The sequence below is a fragment of the Eschrichtius robustus genome, chromosome 6, assembly GCF_028021215.1.
Source record: "Eschrichtius robustus isolate mEscRob2 chromosome 6, mEscRob2.pri, whole genome shotgun sequence".
Classification (NCBI taxonomy): domain Eukaryota; kingdom Metazoa; phylum Chordata; class Mammalia; order Artiodactyla; family Eschrichtiidae; genus Eschrichtius; species Eschrichtius robustus.
Window position 1 is genome coordinate 32,332,639 of NC_090829.1, and position 18,371 is coordinate 32,351,009.

The window sequence follows — 18,371 nt, forward strand, 5'->3', positions numbered from 1 at the left end:
CTAGAGTCAAATGTAAACAAAAGTACAACGATCCAAAACCTATAGGATGCAGCAAAAGCAGTTCTAAGAGGGACGTTTATAGCAATACAATCCTAGGAAACAAGAAAAATCCCAAATAAAAAACCTAACCTTACAGCTAAAGCAAATGGAGAAAGAAGAACGAACAAAACCCAAAGTTAGTAGAAGGAAAGAAATCATAAAGATCAGAGCAGAGAGGGCAGACAGCAGAAGCAAGAAGAACTACAATCCTGCAGCCTGTGGAACAAAAACCGCATTCACAGAAAGACACACAGGATGAAAAGGCAGAGGGCTATGTACCAGATGAAGGGACAAAATAAAAACCCAGAAAAACAACTAAATGAAGTGGAGATAGGCAACCTTCCAGAAAAAGATTTCAAAATAATGATAGTGAAGATGATCCATGACCTCGGAAAAAGAATGGAGGCAAAGACTGAGGAGATGCAAGAAGTGTTTAACAAAGACCTAGAAGAATTAAAGAACAAACAAACAGAGATGAACAATACAATAACTGAAATGAAAAATACACTAGAAGGAAACAATAGCAGAATAACTGAGGCAGAAGAACGGATAAGTGACCTGGAAGACAGAATGGTGAAAATCACTGCTGCGAAACAGAATAAAGAAAAAAGAATGAAAAGAAATGAAGACAGCCTAAGAGACCTCTGGGACAACATTAAACGCAACAACATTCGCATTATAGGGGTCCTAGAAGGAGAAGAGAGAGAGAAAGGACCCGAGAAAATATTTGAAGAGATTATAGTCGAAAATTTCCCTAACATGGGAAAACAAATAGCCACCCAAGTCCAGGAAGCGCAGAGTGTCCCATACAGGATAAACCCAAGGAGAAACACGCCAAGAAACATAGTAATCAAATTGGCAAAAATTAAAGACAAAGAAAAATTATTGAAAGCAGCAAGGGAAAAACGACAAATAATATACAAGGGAACTCCCATAAGGCTAACAGCTGATTTCTCAGCAGAAACTCAACAAGCCAGAACGGAGTGGCATGATATACTTAAAGTGATGAAAGGGAAGAACCTACAACCAAGATTACTCTACCCAGCAAGGATTTCATTCAGATTCGATGGAGAAGTCAAAAGCTTTTCAGACAAGCAAAAGCTAAAAGAATTCAGCACCACCAAACCAGCTCTACAACAAATGCTAAAGGCACTTCTCTAAGTGGGAAACACAAGACAAGAAAAAGACCTACAAAAACAAACCCAAAACAATTAAGAAAATGGTCATAGGAACATACACATATCGATAATTACCTTAAATGTGAATGGATTAAATGCTCCAACCAAAAGACACAGGCTTGCTGAATGGATACAAAAACAAGACCCATATATATGCTGTCTACAAGAGACCCACTTCAGACCTAGGGACACATACAGACTGAAAGTGAGGGGATGGAAAAAGATATTCCATGCAAATGGAAATCAAAAGAAAGCTGAAGTAGCAATACTCATGTTAGATAAGATAGACTTTAAAATAAAGAATGTTACAAGAGACAAGGAAGGACACTACATAATGATCAAGGGGTCAATCCAAGAAGAAGATATAACAATTATAAATATATATGCACCCAACATAGGAGCACCTCAATACATAAGGCAACTGCTAACAGCTCTAAAAGAGGAAATCGACAGTAACACAATCATAGTGGGGGACTTTAACACCTCACTTACACCAATGGACAGATCATCCAAAATGAAAATAAATAAGGAAACACAGCTTTAAATGACACAATAGACCAGATAGATTTAATTGATATTTATAGGACATTCCATCCAAAAACAGCAGATTACACTTTCCTCTCAAGTGCGCACGGAACATTCTCCAGGATAGATCACATCTTGGGTCTCAAATCTAGCCTCAGAAAATTGAAATCATATCAAGCATCTTTTCTGACCACAACACTATGAGATTAGAAATCAATTTCAGGGAAAAAAAACATAAAAAACACAAACACATGGACACTAACAATACATTACTAAGTAACCAAGAGATCACTGAAGAAATCAAAGAGCAAATCAAAAAATACCTAGAGACAAACGACAATGAAAACACGATGATCCAAAACCTATGGGATGCAGCAAAAGCAGTTCTAAGAGCGAAGTTTATAGCTATACAAGCCTACCTCAAGAAACAAGAAAAATCTCAAGTAAACAATCTAAACTTACACCTAAAGGAACTAAAGAAGAACAAACACAACCCAAGTTAGCAGAAGGAAAGAAATCATAAAGATCAGAGCAGAAATAAATGAAATAGAAACAAAGAAATCAATAGCAACGATTAATAAAACTAAAAGCTGGTTCTTTGAGAAGATAAACAAAATGGATAAACCATTAGCCAGACTCATCAAGAAAAAGAGGGAGAGGACTCAAATCAATAAAATTAGAAATGAAAAAGGAGAAGTTACAACAGACACCGCAGAAATACAAAGCATCCTAAGCGACTACTGCAAGCAGCTCTATGCCAATAAAATGGACAACCTGGAAGAAATGGACAAATTCTTAGAAAGGTATAACCTTCCAAGACTGAACCAGGAAGAAATAGAAAATATGAACAGACCAATCACAAGTAATGAAATTGGAACTGGGATTAAAAATCTTCCAACAAAGAAAAGTCCAGGACCAGATGGCTTCACAGGGGAATTCTATTAAACATTTAGAGAAGAGCTAACAGCCATCCTTCTCAAACTCTTCCAAAAAATTGCAGAGGAAGGAACACTCCCAAACTCATTCTATGAGGCCACCATCACCCTGATACCAAAACCAGACAAAGATACTACAAAAAAAGAAAATTACAGACCAATATCACTGATGAATATAGATGCAAAAATCCTCAACAAAATACTAGCAAACAGAGTCCAGCAACACATTAAAAGGATCATATACCACGATCAAGTGGGATTTATCCCAGGGATGCAAGGATTCTTCAATATACGCAATCAATGTGATACACCATATTAACAAATTGAAGAATAAAAACCATATGATCATCTCACTAGATGCAGAAAAAGCTTTTGACAAAATTCAACACCCATTTATGATAAAAACTCTCCAGAAAGTGGGCATACAGGGTCCTACCTCAACATAATAAAGGCCGTATACGACAAACCCACAGCAAACATCATTCTCAATGGTGAAAAACTGAAAGCATTTCCTCTAAGATCAGGAACAAGACAAGGATGTCCACTCTCACCACTATTATTCAACATAGCTTTGGAAGTCCTAGCCACAGCAGTCAGAGAAGAAAAAGATATAAAAGGAATACAAATTGGAAAAGAAGAAGTAAAACTGTCACCATTTGCAGATGACATGATACTGTACATAGAGAATCCTAAAGATGCCACCAGAAAACTACTGGAGCTAATCAATGAATTTGGTAAAGTTGCAGGATACAAAATTAATGCACAGAAATCTCTTGCGTTCCTATATACTAATGATGAAACATCTGAAAGAGAAATTAAGGAAACACTCCCATTTACCATTGCAACAAAAAGAATAAAATACCTAGGAATAAACCTACCTAGGGAGACAAACGACCTGTATGCAGAAAACTATAAGACACTGATGAAAGAAATGAAAGATGATACCAACAGATGGAGAGATATACCATGTTCTTGGATTGGAAGAATCAATATTGTGAAAATCACTGTACTACCCAAAGCAATCTACAGATTCAATGCAATCCCTATCAAATTACCAATGGCATTTTTTACAGAACTAGAACAAAAAATCTTAAAATTTGTATGGAGACAAAAGACACCAAATAGCCAAAGCAGTCTTGAGGGAAAAAAAAGCAGAGCTGGAGGAATCAGACTCCCTGGCTTCAGACTATCCTACAAAGCTACAGTAATCAAGACAATATGGTACTGGCACAAAAACAGAAATATAGATCAATGGAACAAGACAGAAAGCCCAGAGATAAATCCACACACCTATGGTCAACTAATCTATGACAAAGGAGACAAGGATATACAATGGAGAAAAGACAGTCTCTTCAATAAGTGGTGCTCAGAAAACTGGACAGCTACATGTAAAAGAATGAAATTAGAACACTCCCTAACACCATACACAAAAATAAACTCAAAATGGATTAAAGACCTAAATGTAAGACCGGACACTATAAAACTCTTAGAGGAAAACATAGGAAGAACACTCTTTGACATAAATCACAGCAAGATCTTATTTGATCCACCTCCTAGAGTAATGGAAATAAAAACAAAAATAAACAAATGGGACCTAATGAAACTTCAAAGCTTTTGCACAGCAAAGGAAACCATAAACAAGACAAAAAAACAACCCTCAGAATGGGAGAAAATATTTGCAAATGAGTCAACGGACAAAGGATTAATCTCCAAATATATAAACAGCTCATGCAGCTCAATATTTTTTAAAAAAAAGTAGCCCAATCAAAAAATGGGCAGAAGACCTAAATAGACATTTCTCCAAAGAAGACATACAGATGGCCACGAAGCACATGAAAAGATGCTCAACATCGCTAATTATTAGAGAAATGCAAATCAAACCTACAATGAGGTATCTCACCTGACACCAGTTAGAATGGACATCATCAGAAAATCTACAAACAGCAAATGCTGGAGAGGGTGTGGAGAAAAGGGAACCCTCTTGCACTGTTGGTGGGAATGTAAATTGATACAGCCACTATGGAGAACAGTATGGAGGTTCCTTTAAAGAACTAAAAATAGAATTACCATATGACCCAGCAATCCCACTACTGGGCATATACCCAGAGAAAACCATAATTCAAAAAGACACATGCACCCCAATGTTCATTGCAGCACTATTTACAGTAGCCAGGTCATGGAAGCAACCTAAATGCCCATCGAAAGACAAATGGATAAAGAAGATGTGGTACATACATACAATGGAATATTACTCAGCCATAAAAAGGAAAGAAATTGGGTCATTTGTAGAGACATGGATGGATCTAGAGACTGTCATACAGAGTGAAGTAAGTCAGAAAGAGAAAAACAAATATCGTACATTAACACATATATGTGGAACCTAGAAAAATGGTACAGATGAACCAGTTTGCAGGGCAGAAATTGAGACACAGGTGTAGAGGACAAACGTATGGACACCAAGGGGGGAAAGCGGCGGGGGGTGGGGGGGGGTGATGCGATGAATTGGGAGATTGGGATTGACATGTATACACTGATGTGTATAAAATGGATGACTAGTAAGAACCTGCTGTATAAAAAAATAAATAAAATTCAAAAACTAACACAACTATTAAAAAAAAAAAAAGATCAGAGCAGAAATAAATGAAATAGAGATGAAGAAAGCAATAAAGATCAATGGAACAAAGTCAGTTCTTTGAAAAGATAGACAAAATTGATAAACCTTTAGCCAGACTCATCAAGAAAAAAAGGGAGGACTCAAATCAATAAAATTAGAAATGAAAAGCAAGAAGTTACAATGGACACCACAGAAATACAAAGGCTCCAAAGAGACTACTATCAATACAAGCAACTATATGCCAATAAAATGGACAACCTAGAAGAAATGGACAAATTCTTAGAAGGATACAATCTCCCAAGACCGACCAGGAAGAAATAGAAAATATGAACAGACAAATCACAAGTACTAAAATTGAAACTATAATTTAAAAACTCCCAACAAACAAAAGTCCATGACCAGATGGCTTCACAGGCAAATTCTATCAAACATTTAGAGAAGAGTTAACACCTATCCTTTTCAAACTCTTCCAAAAAATTGCACAGGAACGGAAACTCCCACACTCATTCTTTGAGGCCCCCATCACCCTGAATCATACAAGGATACCACAAAATCATACAAGGATACCACAAAAAAAAAAAAAGAAAGAAAATTACAGACCAATATCACTGATGAACATAGATGGAAAAATCCTCAACAAAATACTAGCAAACCGAATCCTACAATACATTAATAGGATCATACACCACGATCAAGTGGGATATATCCCAGGGATGCAAGGATTTTTTCAATATCTCCAAATCAATCAGTGTGATACATCACATTAACAAATTGAAGGATAAAAACCATATGATCATCTCAATAGATTCAGAAAAAGCTTTTGACAAAATTCAACACCCATTTATGGTGAAAACTCTTCAGGAAGTGGGCATAGAGGGAACATACCTCAACATAATAAAGGCCATATATGACAAACCTACAGCCAACATCATACTCAATGGTGAAAACCTGAAAGCATTTTCTCTAAGATCAGGAACAAGACAAGGATGTACACTCTCACCACTTTTATTCAACATAGTTTTGGAAGTCCTAGCCACGGCCATCAGAGAAGAAAAATAAATAAAAGGAATCCAAATTGGAAAAGTTAAAACTGTCACTGTTTGCTGATGACTTGATACTATACATAGAAAATCCTAAAGGTGCTACCAGAAAACACTAGAGTTCATCAATGAATTCAGGAAAGTTGCAGGATACAAAATTAGTACTCAGAAATCTGTTGCATTTCTATACACTAACAATGAAAAATCAGAAAGAAAAATTAAAGAAACAATCCGATTTACCATCGCATCAAGAAGAATAAAATACCTAGGGATAAACCTACCTAAGGAGGCAAAAGAACTGTACTCCAAAAGCTATAAGATGCTGATGAAAGAAATGGAAGATGGCACAAACAGATGGAAAAATATACCATGTTCTTGGATTGGAAGAATCAATACAGTAGGTGCCCGACATACGAGCGAGTTCCATTCCAAGAGCGTGTTCATAAATCCAGTTCGTAAGTCCAACAAAGTTAGCCTAGGTACCCAACTGACACAATCGGCTATATAGTACTGCACTGTAATAGGATTATAATACTTTTCACACAAATAATACATAAAAAACAAACACAAACAATAAAACATTTTAAATCTTACAGTACAGTACCTTGAAAAGCACAATAGTATAGTACAACAGCTGGCATACAGTGGCTGGCATTGAGTGAATAGGCAAGAAGAGTTACTGACTGGAGGAGGAAGAGGAAGTGGGAGACGGTAGAGCTGAAGGATCGTCAGCAATAGGATAGAGGGCAAGCTGCAATTTCACTCATGGTTGACATTGATGGCACAGGTTCTGGTTCCTTGCTGGATTCAATTCTATCTACCCTATTGAAAAACACGATCCAGTGATGTCTGGGTAGTAGCTCTTTTTTTCTCATGATAGATGATAATGGTAGCACTGGATTGCATCCTGAACGGCTGCTGCAACCTTCGTGTACCATTCTACATTCAGATCCTGTGCCTCAAAAACTAACAGTGCCTCCTCAAATAAATAAAATCCCCTTGCCATCTCCTGCACTGTGCATCTCTTTGGTTCTTCAGTTACTTCTTCTTCCTCTTGTCTCTCTTCATCCTTTCTCTGGTCCTCCAATTCCATCAGGCCTTCAATGCATGTTCAAAATCTTTGAAAGTTCATAACTTGAAGGTTCGTATGTAGGGGACTTACTGTATTGTCAAAATGACTATACTATCCAAGCCAATCTATGGATTCAATGCAATCCCTATTAAATTACAATCCCTATTAAATTACCAATGGCATTTTTCACAGAACTAGAACAAAAAAAGTTTAAAGTTTGTTTGGAGACACAAAAGACTCCAAATAGTCAAAGCAATCTTGAGGAAGAAAAACAGCTGGAGAAATCAGGATCCCTGACTTCAGACTATACTACAAAGCCACAGTCATCTAAACAGTATGGTACTGGCACAGAACATAAAAATATACATCAATGGAAACAGGATAGAAAGCCCAGAAATAAACCCATGCACCTGTGGTCAATTAATCTATGACAAAGGAGGCAAGACTATACGATGGAGAAAAGACAGTCTCTTCAATAAATGGTTCTGGAAAAACTGGACAGCTACATGTAAAAGAATGAAATTAGAACACTCTCTAACACCATACACAAAACTAAAGTGGATTAAAGACCTAAACATAAGACCGGGTACTATAAAACTCAATAGAGGAAAACATAGGCAGAACACTCTTTGACATAAATCGCAGCAATATCTTTTTGGATCCATCTCCTAGAGTAATGAAAATAAAAACAAAAATAAACAAATGGGACCTAATTAAACTCAAAAGCTTTTGCACAGCAAAGGAAACCATAAACAAAAAGACAACCCACAGAATGAGAGAAAATATTTGCAAATGATGATACTGATAAGGGGTTAATCTCCAAAATTTACAAACAGCTCATGCAGCTCAATATCAAAAAAAACAAACCCAATAAAACAAAAAATGGGCAGAAGACCTAAATAGACATTTCCCCAAAGAAGACATATAGATGGCCAAGAGGCACATGAAAAGATGCTCAATATCGCTAATTATTAGAGAAATGCAAATCAAAACTACCATGAGATATCACCTCACACCAGTCAGAATGGCCATCATCAAAAAGTCCACAAACAATAAATGCCAGAGAGGGTGTGGAGAAAACGGAACACTCCTACATTGTTGGTTAGAATATAAATTGGTACAGTCACTATGGAAAACAGTAAGGAGGTTCCTTAAAAAACTAAAAATAGAGCTACCATATGATCCAGCAATCCCACTCCCGGGCATATATCCAGAGAAAACTATTCTTAGAAAGGATACATGCACCCCAATGTTCATTACAATAGGCAAAACATGGAAGCAACCTAAATATCCATTGACAGATGAATGGATAAAGAATATGTGGTACATATATACAATGGAATAATACTCAGCCATTGAAAAGAATTAAATAATGCCATTTGCAGCAAGATGGATGTACATGGAGAGTATAATACTAAGTGAAGTAAGACAGAGAAAGACAAATATCATGTTATCATTTATATGCAGAATCTAAAAAATGATACAAATGAACTTATTTACAAAACAGAAACAGACTCACAGACACAGAAAACAAACTTATGGTTACCAAAGCTGAAAGGTGGGGTGGAGGGATAAATTGGGAGTTTGGGATTGACATATACATACTACTGTATATAAACTACATAACAAACAAGAACCTACTGTGTAGCACAGGGAACTATGCTGAATATTCTGTAATAATCTAAATGGGAAAAGAATTTGAAAAAGAATAGGTATATGTATACATAAACTGAATCACTTTGCTGTACACTTGAAACTAACACAACATTGTAAAACAACTATAGTCCAATTAAAAAAAAAAAGACCAGGGCTTCCCTGGTGGCGCAGTGGTTGAGAGTCTGCCTGCCAATGCAGGGGACACGGGTTCGAGCCCTGGTCTGGGAGGATCCCACATGCCGCGGAGCGACTAGGCCCGTGAGCCACAATTGCTGAGCCTGCGCGTCTGGAGCCTGTGCTCCGCAACAAGAGAGGCCGCGATAGTGAGAGGCCCGTGCACCGCGATGAAGAGTGGCCCCCACTTGCCGCAACTAGAGAAAGCCCTCGCACAGAAACGAAGACCCAACACAGCCATAAATAAAATAAACAAATAAAAAGAATAAAAAAATAAACAGGAGCTGTTGTTTAAAACCAAACAAACAAACAAAAAAACCATAGGTGGCTGGTGGACTCATTTGTATTCACCATCCAAATGGCTATTTAATTGATAAAATCTTAACAAAAACTGAGTACTATGTTCTAGGCACTTTCTAGGGGATAGAGATAGATAAATTAGACATAGGAAAGGCAACACCCCTTCCTAGTAGGGATGAGTGCTGAGCAGTTTGTGGCTGGGAGCCCATCAGGCAGAAAAGTGCTCCAGACAGGGAAGGAACAGGTATTAGGTGGTAAAACAGTGTGTAGTGTGTCTGGGATGAGAGCTGGAAAGGAAGGAGATGAGGCTGAGACCCAGCAAGGAGCATGCTGGGAAGACCTGGGATGATGGGCCAACGAGCTTGGACTTTGTTCTCTAGGCCAGGGTCAGCAAACTTTTTATGTAAAGGGCCAGACAGTGAAGATTTTACGTTTTGTGGACCAGAGGTCTCTGACAAAATGGCTCGACTATGCCACCATAGCACCAAAGCAGCCAAAGATGATATGTAAAGAACCGGGCATGACTGTGTTCCAATAAAACTCTACTTACGAAAGCTTGTACAGGGCTGGAATTGGTCTGTGGGCTCTAGTTTGGCAATTCCCGGGCTCTATTAGGTCATTTTTAAAATTCTTTAGTACATAAAATAACTGGATATCTAACAGTCAGTGGCATACTCCACCTGATGAAATGTTAGCTGCTAACCATATATATTAGCCTGATTTTATTACCAGAGCATGTAACTAGCAAAATGGCAAGTAGGTTTAACACTCTGTAGGAACTGAGCACAGACTCACTTCTCCCTATGGGCAAAATCTTATTTCTTCTTTCACTTCTACCTTTCTCAGATGAGTTTCCCCATTTGCTCACCATCCTCTCCCTGTAGTCCAGCTAGCAACCACATGAAAATCCAGCAGTTCTTTCTCATTCTTCATTCTCCTGTATTTCTCCATAGCATTAGAAAGTATTGGGAAACCCCCGCTCTGTCCCTACTGCCTGTTAGGTATCTGTGAAGCTACTTTCAGGTGTGGTCACCTCATAATTCAATTTCTCATTCCTCAGACATGAAACACCATGAGCACTTCCTAGTTGGGTCCCCCCTTCACCCCCTTCCCCAGGTCCATCCTCTCCACTGCTCACAGATTGGCCATCCCTAAAAAGCATTTCATTGGGAAACCCTGCATTCAAATCTTCCACTGTAAAATCTCCCTTTTGTTGATAGGATAAAATAAAAAAATTTAGTCTGGCATTCAGCACTCCCCACAGTTGGGTTCAAAACAGTCTATAAATAATAAATGCTAGAGAGGGTGAAGAGAAAAGGGAACCCTCCTACACTGTTGTAATTGGTGCAGCCAGTATGGAAAACATACTGGAGATTCCTTAAAAAAACTTAAAACAGAGTTACCATATGATCCAGCAATCCCACTCCTGGGCATATATCTGGAGAAAACTCTAATTCAAAAAGGTACGTGCACCCCAATGTTCACAGCAGCACTTTTTACAATAGCCAAGACATGTCAGTTGACAGATGAATGGATAAAGAAGATGTGGTATATATATATATATATACACACACACACACACATACATACACACAATGGAATATTATTCAGCCATAAAAAAGAATGAAATAATGCCATTTGCAACAACATAGATGGACCTACAGATTATACTAAGCGAAGTAACTCAGAGAAAGACAAATACCATATGGTATCACTTATATGTGGATAATCTAAAATATGACACAAATGAACTTATTTACAAAACAGAAGCAGACCCACAGACTTAGAAAACAAACTTATGGTTACCAAAGGGGAAAGGGGGTATATAAATAAGGTATTTGGGATTAACAGGTACAATACTACATATAAAATAAACAACAATGTCCTACCGTATAGCACAAGGAACAATATTCAATATCTTGTAATAAACTCTAATAGAAAAGAATATGAAAAAGGATATATATATATATATATATATATATATATATATATATATATATATATATATATATAACAGAATCACTTTGCTGTACACCAGAAACTAACACAACAATTCAAATCAACTCTACTTCAACTCTACTTCAATTTAAAAAAACCAAAATACCTTGCCAGTCTATACTGACTCCATGCCAGGCAAATTGGGCTATTCACTGCCCTCTTCATGAGACTTATCCTATCTGTTTTTATGTACAAAGCAGTTTCTCCATCCCAAATACGTTATAGAAAAAGGTCTGGACTTTTCAGTTTCTACTTTTCTACTTTCTAGCTGTGTGAGCTGGGTGGAAATGAAAATCAGGATAATACTTCACGTTTGTTGAGTGCTTACTTTGTGTCATACATTGTGCTAAGCACTTTATATGTATTATTTTAATTATTTTTTCCAATTATTATTATCCCTATGTTACAGGTGAGAAAACTGATGCATAAAAGAGTCTAAATGACTAGCTCAAGATACTCAGCTTTTCTAAGCCTCAGTTTCTTCATCTGTAAATTGAGGATTATTGTGAGGATTAAATAGAAAGCATCGAGCACAATGTCAAACACAAACTGAGTATATGTTACCTTTCTGCTCGCTCCCTATTATTTCTTCCTGTCCTTTTGGTATACCTTTTGTGCCCCAGCACAATTTTCTTCCATTTTAGTCAAGGCAGAAGTAACTTACTGACTCCGGCTCCTAGAGAACTAAATCTTTAATATAAACATTTTGATGTTTTTCATCCATAGCCTTATTATCTTTTTATGTGTTCGTCATATTTACCTACAAGACTGCAAACTCTTGAAAAGCAAAGGTAGTGTCTATTGGCCTAAAGTAGTTCACTCTTTGACTAATGTATCTATACATATATATACACACTATATATATACACACACACAATATATATATTTCACCACAGCAACTTCAAACTTTTCCCACTTTTCTCAAGCTTCCGACCTTGACCCTTTCCTAGCACCCTCCTCAGTCACCTCTCCTACAACGTCATGAAGAAGGAAAAGCCATCAGATAAGAACTTTCTTACTCTCCTCCACTAGACCCAGGAACTCGCCTCTGTGCCAATCTAGTCCTTTTCTCTCCTACCTCCTAAGGAAAATCCCTCCCCTGTGGCTGGGTCTCTTGCCCTCCAGTCATCTCAGGGGACTTGCTCCACTGATGATCTGCTCCTTCTGCAATGTTGCTACCTTCTCCTGCTCAATAATCTCGTCTCACCTTAAACATGCTCAGGTCTCTCTGATGCTCAGGGTCCTGAGTGGTGGCACATTCCCATCTGGCGGCCACCATTCCTCCTTCACCTCAAGCCAAACCTCTCCAGAGTCAACTGTGGCCCTGCCTCCCCCTCCCCCCTGCACAGCAATCCAGCTCTCATCAATCTTTCCAAAGTAACCAACCACCCCTTTGATGCCAAAATCAATGGACTCCTTTCAGTCATTACCTAAGGACTTGATTAACTGAAATGATTAATCAGATTTTAACAATAGTGCAATTAGTTGTTTGTCCATTTTCCCCAACAAGAATGTAAGCTCCATGAAGGCAGGGACCTTGATCAGTTCTGTTCACTTTTGGATCCCTATGTTCTCTCTGGCCTCTTGTACATAATAAGTTTACAATAACTACTCAGGGACTGAATGGATCTTGCCCTCTTCTTGGTAAATTCTACTCTCTCCATCAAAGCATGTTTTACACTCTGATTGTCTGCTTATCTGTATCCCACCAGAAGTGTAGTTAGAGCAGAGACAGTGCTCTTGGTAGTTGCATCACTGGGCACAGGGCCTTGAATAGAACTCCAAAAAATATGTATTGATCGAGTGACTGAAGGGACGATAAGAGGGAAGGGCTTTTACGCCTTGTGGTAAGTAGGGAAGAGTAACACACAATACATTCTTATTTCCCAATCTTGTTAAAAGCCAGGAGTGATGATTGGATAGTTGACCTGAATTAATGAAAGGTTATTCATTAATGAATTAAGAGACTTCATTCTCATTGAATTATTATTGAGCTTTCATTTTCTTTCCAGCTAAGTTACCTTGGCACTCCCTACTTACTGATGAAACACCTCCAGGCAGATTTCTTCTATTGAATTAGGACAAAGAAAGAAACAGTCTAGGTACCTGGCTTCTCCCGTATCCAGTCAGACAACCATTTCAAATGGCAATCACAGGTCCAGGGATTCCCATGAAGATAAAGGCTTTCCAGATCAGGCATATAGGTGACCATCTCTTGAGGGATGGAGCTCAGAAAGTTATCAGACAAGTATAGGTACTTAATGAAAGATGTTTTAAATATCCGGAGGTAGCACAAGGAGACAAATGTATCTGGATGAAGCTTAGTGAGCTGGTTCCCTTCCAACTGCACCAGTCGGAGAGAGGTGAGTCCATAAAAAACCTCTGGGTTTATAAACTCGATATTGTTGTGGTCCATATGCAACCGTGTCAAGCTCCTGAGACCATAGAAAGTGTCCTTCTGAAGTTTTCGAACTTTGTTATAGCTCATTTTTAAGACCTAAGAGTAAAAAGAACATGTTTATTTTGCCAAAGGAATTATCGCCAAAAGGAAAATCATATCCATAATAAAACATACGTTGAGATTAACCCAAATGCAGTGTGTGTACCTTGTTTGGATCCTAATTCAAACAAACCAGTTGCAAATCAAGTATGAGAACATCAGGGAAATTAGAATATTCATGAACAGTTTATGATATTGAGGAATTACTGCTATAATTTTAAGGTATAATAATGATACTATGGCTCATTTTAAAAGATTCCATAACTTTGACATATAAATTGAAGTACTTACAGATGAAACATTATGACAGCTCAGATTTGTTTCAAAACAATGCAGTGAAGTAGAAAAGTAGTGGGTGGAGACACAGGTGAAACAAGACCTGTTATGTGTTGATAACTACTGAAGCCGGGTGATGCTGCATTGGGGATCATTATATTATTCTATTTTTGTATATGGTATACTTTTTAAAAAAACGTATCATGGAAATTTTCAACCATATACAAAAGTATCTTGACATTTCAAGTAAACTTAAGATTTCTTGAACCTGAATTTTTCATAAGAAATATGATTTTTATCTTTCACATTTAAAATGGCTTTGGACTTTCCTGGTGGCACAGTGGTTAAGAATCCGCCTGCCAATGCAGGGTACATGGGTTCGATTCTTGGTCCTGGAAGATCCCACATGCTGCGGAGCAACTAAGCCTGTGCACCACAGCTACTGAGCCTGTGCTCTAGAGCCCGTGAGCCACCACTACTGAAGCCCGTGCACCTAGAGCCCATGCTCTGCAACAAGAGAAGCCACCGCAATGAGAAGCCTGTGCACCGCAATGAAGAGTAGTCCCCACTAGCCGCAACTAGGGAAAGCCTGCGCGCAGCAACAAAGACCCAACGCAGCCAAAAATAAATAAATTAATTAATTAAATGGCTTTACTGAGATATAATTCACATGCCATAAAAATCCACCTTTTCATTTATTTTTTTTAAGATTTTTTTTTTTTGATGTGGACCATTTTTAAAGTCTTTATTGAATTTGTTACAATATTGCTTCTGTTTTTTGTCTTGGTTTTTTGGCCACGAGGCATGTGGGCTCTTAGCTCCCCGACCAGGGATCAAACCCGCACCACCCCCTGTATTGCAAGGTGAAGTCTTAACCACTGGACCGCCAGGGAAGTCACCCAAATCCACCTTTTTAAACCGTATAATTCAGTGGCTTTTCGTATATTCACAAGGTTGTGCAACCATCTCCGCTATCTAATTTTAGAACATTTTCATCACCCCAAAATAAAAACTGATACCCATTAGCAGTCATTCCCCGCCTCCTCCTAGCCCTAGAAAACCACTAATTTACTTTGTTTCTGTGGATTTGCCTATTGTCAACATTTTAAATAATGGACGATACAACATGTGGTCTTTTGGGTCTGGCTTTTTCCAATTAGCATAATATTTCCAAGACCCAACACTGTTGTAGCATGTATCAGTCCTTCATGCCTTCTTATTACTGAGTTGTATTCCACTGTATACATGTAATATATTTTGTTTATCCATTTATGAGTCAGTGGACATTTGGGTGTTTTTTACTTTTTAGCTATTATGAGTAATATGATTTTTAATTGATTTTGAATTGAAATTAAAATAGTTTTTCAATATTTCAATAGTGTGTGGGTATTCTCCAATTCCTTCTCCAGTTACCAACTGAACACGCTCCTTCTCCCAAAAAGAAAAGAAAAAGAAATGCTAGCAAAAACAATGATTTATCATCATATTTTCCTAATTTGACCTAATCTGTCATCTCTGTTGAGAATGCTTTTCTGGAATGCCAAGTTCCCTAATAAGCAAAGAAAAATCGAAATTGACAACATGGACCAGCTTTGCCCCAAATATTATCAAACTCAACGTTCATCAATATCTATGGAAAACCTGGTCAAGAAAACAAATATGTGTGAATTCCATGAAGGAAATGTATTCCATCTAATCCTCTGAAGATATATATTCCAAATAAAGCCTGATTAAGCCAAACCAACAGAATCACATATCTAGACTTAAATCTATGGTTTTACAGAGGCTTAGTGTGATGTGAAAAGGCTCACACTGCACACTGGCATTTTATCTTTTCTAAGGATAGAACTGACTATTTTATTGCACTGTATCACTTCTATGAGGAGCTTTGGGAAACATTTTTTTTTTCTAATTTAAAATCAGACGTGGTTGTACTTTTCCTGAACAGTAGTTTTATTTTTTAATTTACTGAAAAATTGAGTTAGCCTCTCAAAAGCCTCAAGTCCTACTTACAGCAGACATACTGATCTTTATGCCTGCAGTTCCCTGCATTCCCTTTGTTCTTGTCCCTAAGATTTCTTCTACCTTTTGCTTTCTTTCCTGCTGGAGTGGTAATTCTTACAATATTCGATGCATTCTTGGAAGTCCCCGTAACTTTAAAAAATTTTTTGAGTAAGACAGTGCATAAGTAAAGTGAAACTTAAAAGTATATTGCGCTATATAGAAAGCTAACTTCTATGTAAAGACAGCAATTATTTTTAGAAACTACATTCAATTCCCAGATGAACATGACTAGAAGTGGCCTTTTAGGATTAAATTTTAAAGGTTTAGTAATCCTTGGGCATTGATAATTTTTTTCTTTCTATGAGCCTGAGGTATGAGAAAATCAGAATTTTCTTATTATTCTAATTTCCACATACAGTTGCATTGAAAAAGAAATCAGTTATTTGACATTTTCCCTTGATGTCTACATCTAATTTACAGAGTGTTGATTTGGGGGTTCTCTAGGAACAGGTAGCTTCTGGAGGCACATCTCACCTCATTAACCTGCCCCTTCCCCACATCAGTCTCACCTGCAAGGCCTGCAGATCTGAGAAGGTCTTAGGAGGGATTGTGTGAATGCCATTGCTGTGTAGCATTAGTAACTCCAACTTGTTTAGGCCAGAAAAATCCGTTTCTGTCAATCTAACCAAACTGTTGTATCTGAAATAAAAGCATCATTCTAGGCATAAGCCGAGTCTGTCAACTAAAGTTCAAATGTCAAAGCAAAACCCAACAAACACACACATGGAACTGAATTTCACTCCCCGCCCCCTTTTTATTCCTTGTGCTCTAAGGAGAGAATCCAATGCTTGAAATATTGTTGGAATTCATCAGATGCCACAGAAGGTCAGCCCCTCCAACCCAGCCCTTGCAGTCTCAGTTACAATCATCCTACTCAGATTCCTGGAAAATGCCATATCCCTTCTCATTTTCAAACCTTTGTACATATGCTGTTCCTGCAGGTTGGAATGCCTTTGACTCTAGCCCTCTCTATTTGTGAACACTGTTAAGACCCAGCCCATTCTCTAATAACATGGCCGCCTTGTTCCCCCAGGTGTAATTCATCATTATGAAGTAATGGTTAAGAAACCTGGGCTCTGAAGCCAAACGTTTTGGGTACAATTATGAACTCAGGTACCTGGGAGTAGGGCTGACCCTGGGTTAAATCAGTAACCTTTCTGTGCCTCAGTTTCCTTCTCTATAAAATGCAAATAATAGAACCTACTTCAAACGGGTTATGAGGATTAAATGAATGCATACATGAAGAGTGCTTAGCTCAGTGCCAGGACACAATGTTAGCTATTATTATTAGTGATTGTTCCCAAGGCACTTCGTACGCTCTATTATAGTTCTTATTAAATTGTACTAATTATACAACTGTCTTCTCCCTTTAACTATGGTTTCTAGAAATGAATAATATATCTTGTTCATCACTGTATCCCTGGTACCATCATTGTGTTTGGCCCATAGTAGGCGACCACTAATGTCAAATAAATGATGCTGAGTCTACTTGTATGTGCATTCACACACACAGTTTTTCATGAACATTTAAAATACAGTTGCCTTTTAGCAGATTTAATTTACGCATTTTAAAAGCCTTTTAAATAAGTCAGTTTCTATGGAAAAAAAAATCCAAGGGCCTTAGAAAACGATCTAGTTGAGTTTTCATATATATCTTTTATGTATAAGAGGACGCTTCCAGTTGTCCTGTTACCTCTTATCATAACACTAATTCTTAACCAGAGCTATATTATTATCCAGCAAAAATGTAGCCAGAATGAAGCTCTTCTATAATCATGGGCCTCTCAGCCTACCATGAGTGACTATGGGTTCTAGAAGAACTTTCTCCTAGTAAAAGTTTACCAGAAAAAATTTTTTTATTGCCCCAGCAAGCTTAAGATCCTCATGTACTCATTTCAGAAGAGAAATATTGTTAAAAGAATTGTGCTTAATCTCCCAAAGTCACAAGTGTTTTGAGGACAGGTCACCAGTGTAATCAATCCCTCCTTGAGAAGGAAGCA

General features: G+C 37.7%; 1 protein-coding gene across 1 annotated transcript in view; it reads right to left on the minus strand.

Moving 5' to 3' along the window:
• Positions 1-18,371, minus strand: part of IGSF10 (immunoglobulin superfamily member 10) — a 49,329-nt gene that overhangs the window by 21,028 nt on the left and 9,930 nt on the right. The window contains exons 4-5 of the mRNA XM_068546102.1: positions 16,881-17,010; positions 13,638-14,028 (exon numbers count right to left, since the gene is read on the minus strand). Coding sequence (XP_068402203.1) covers positions 13,638-14,028; positions 16,881-17,010 — 521 coding nt within the window. The remainder of the gene's footprint in view (positions 1-13,637; positions 14,029-16,880; positions 17,011-18,371) is intronic.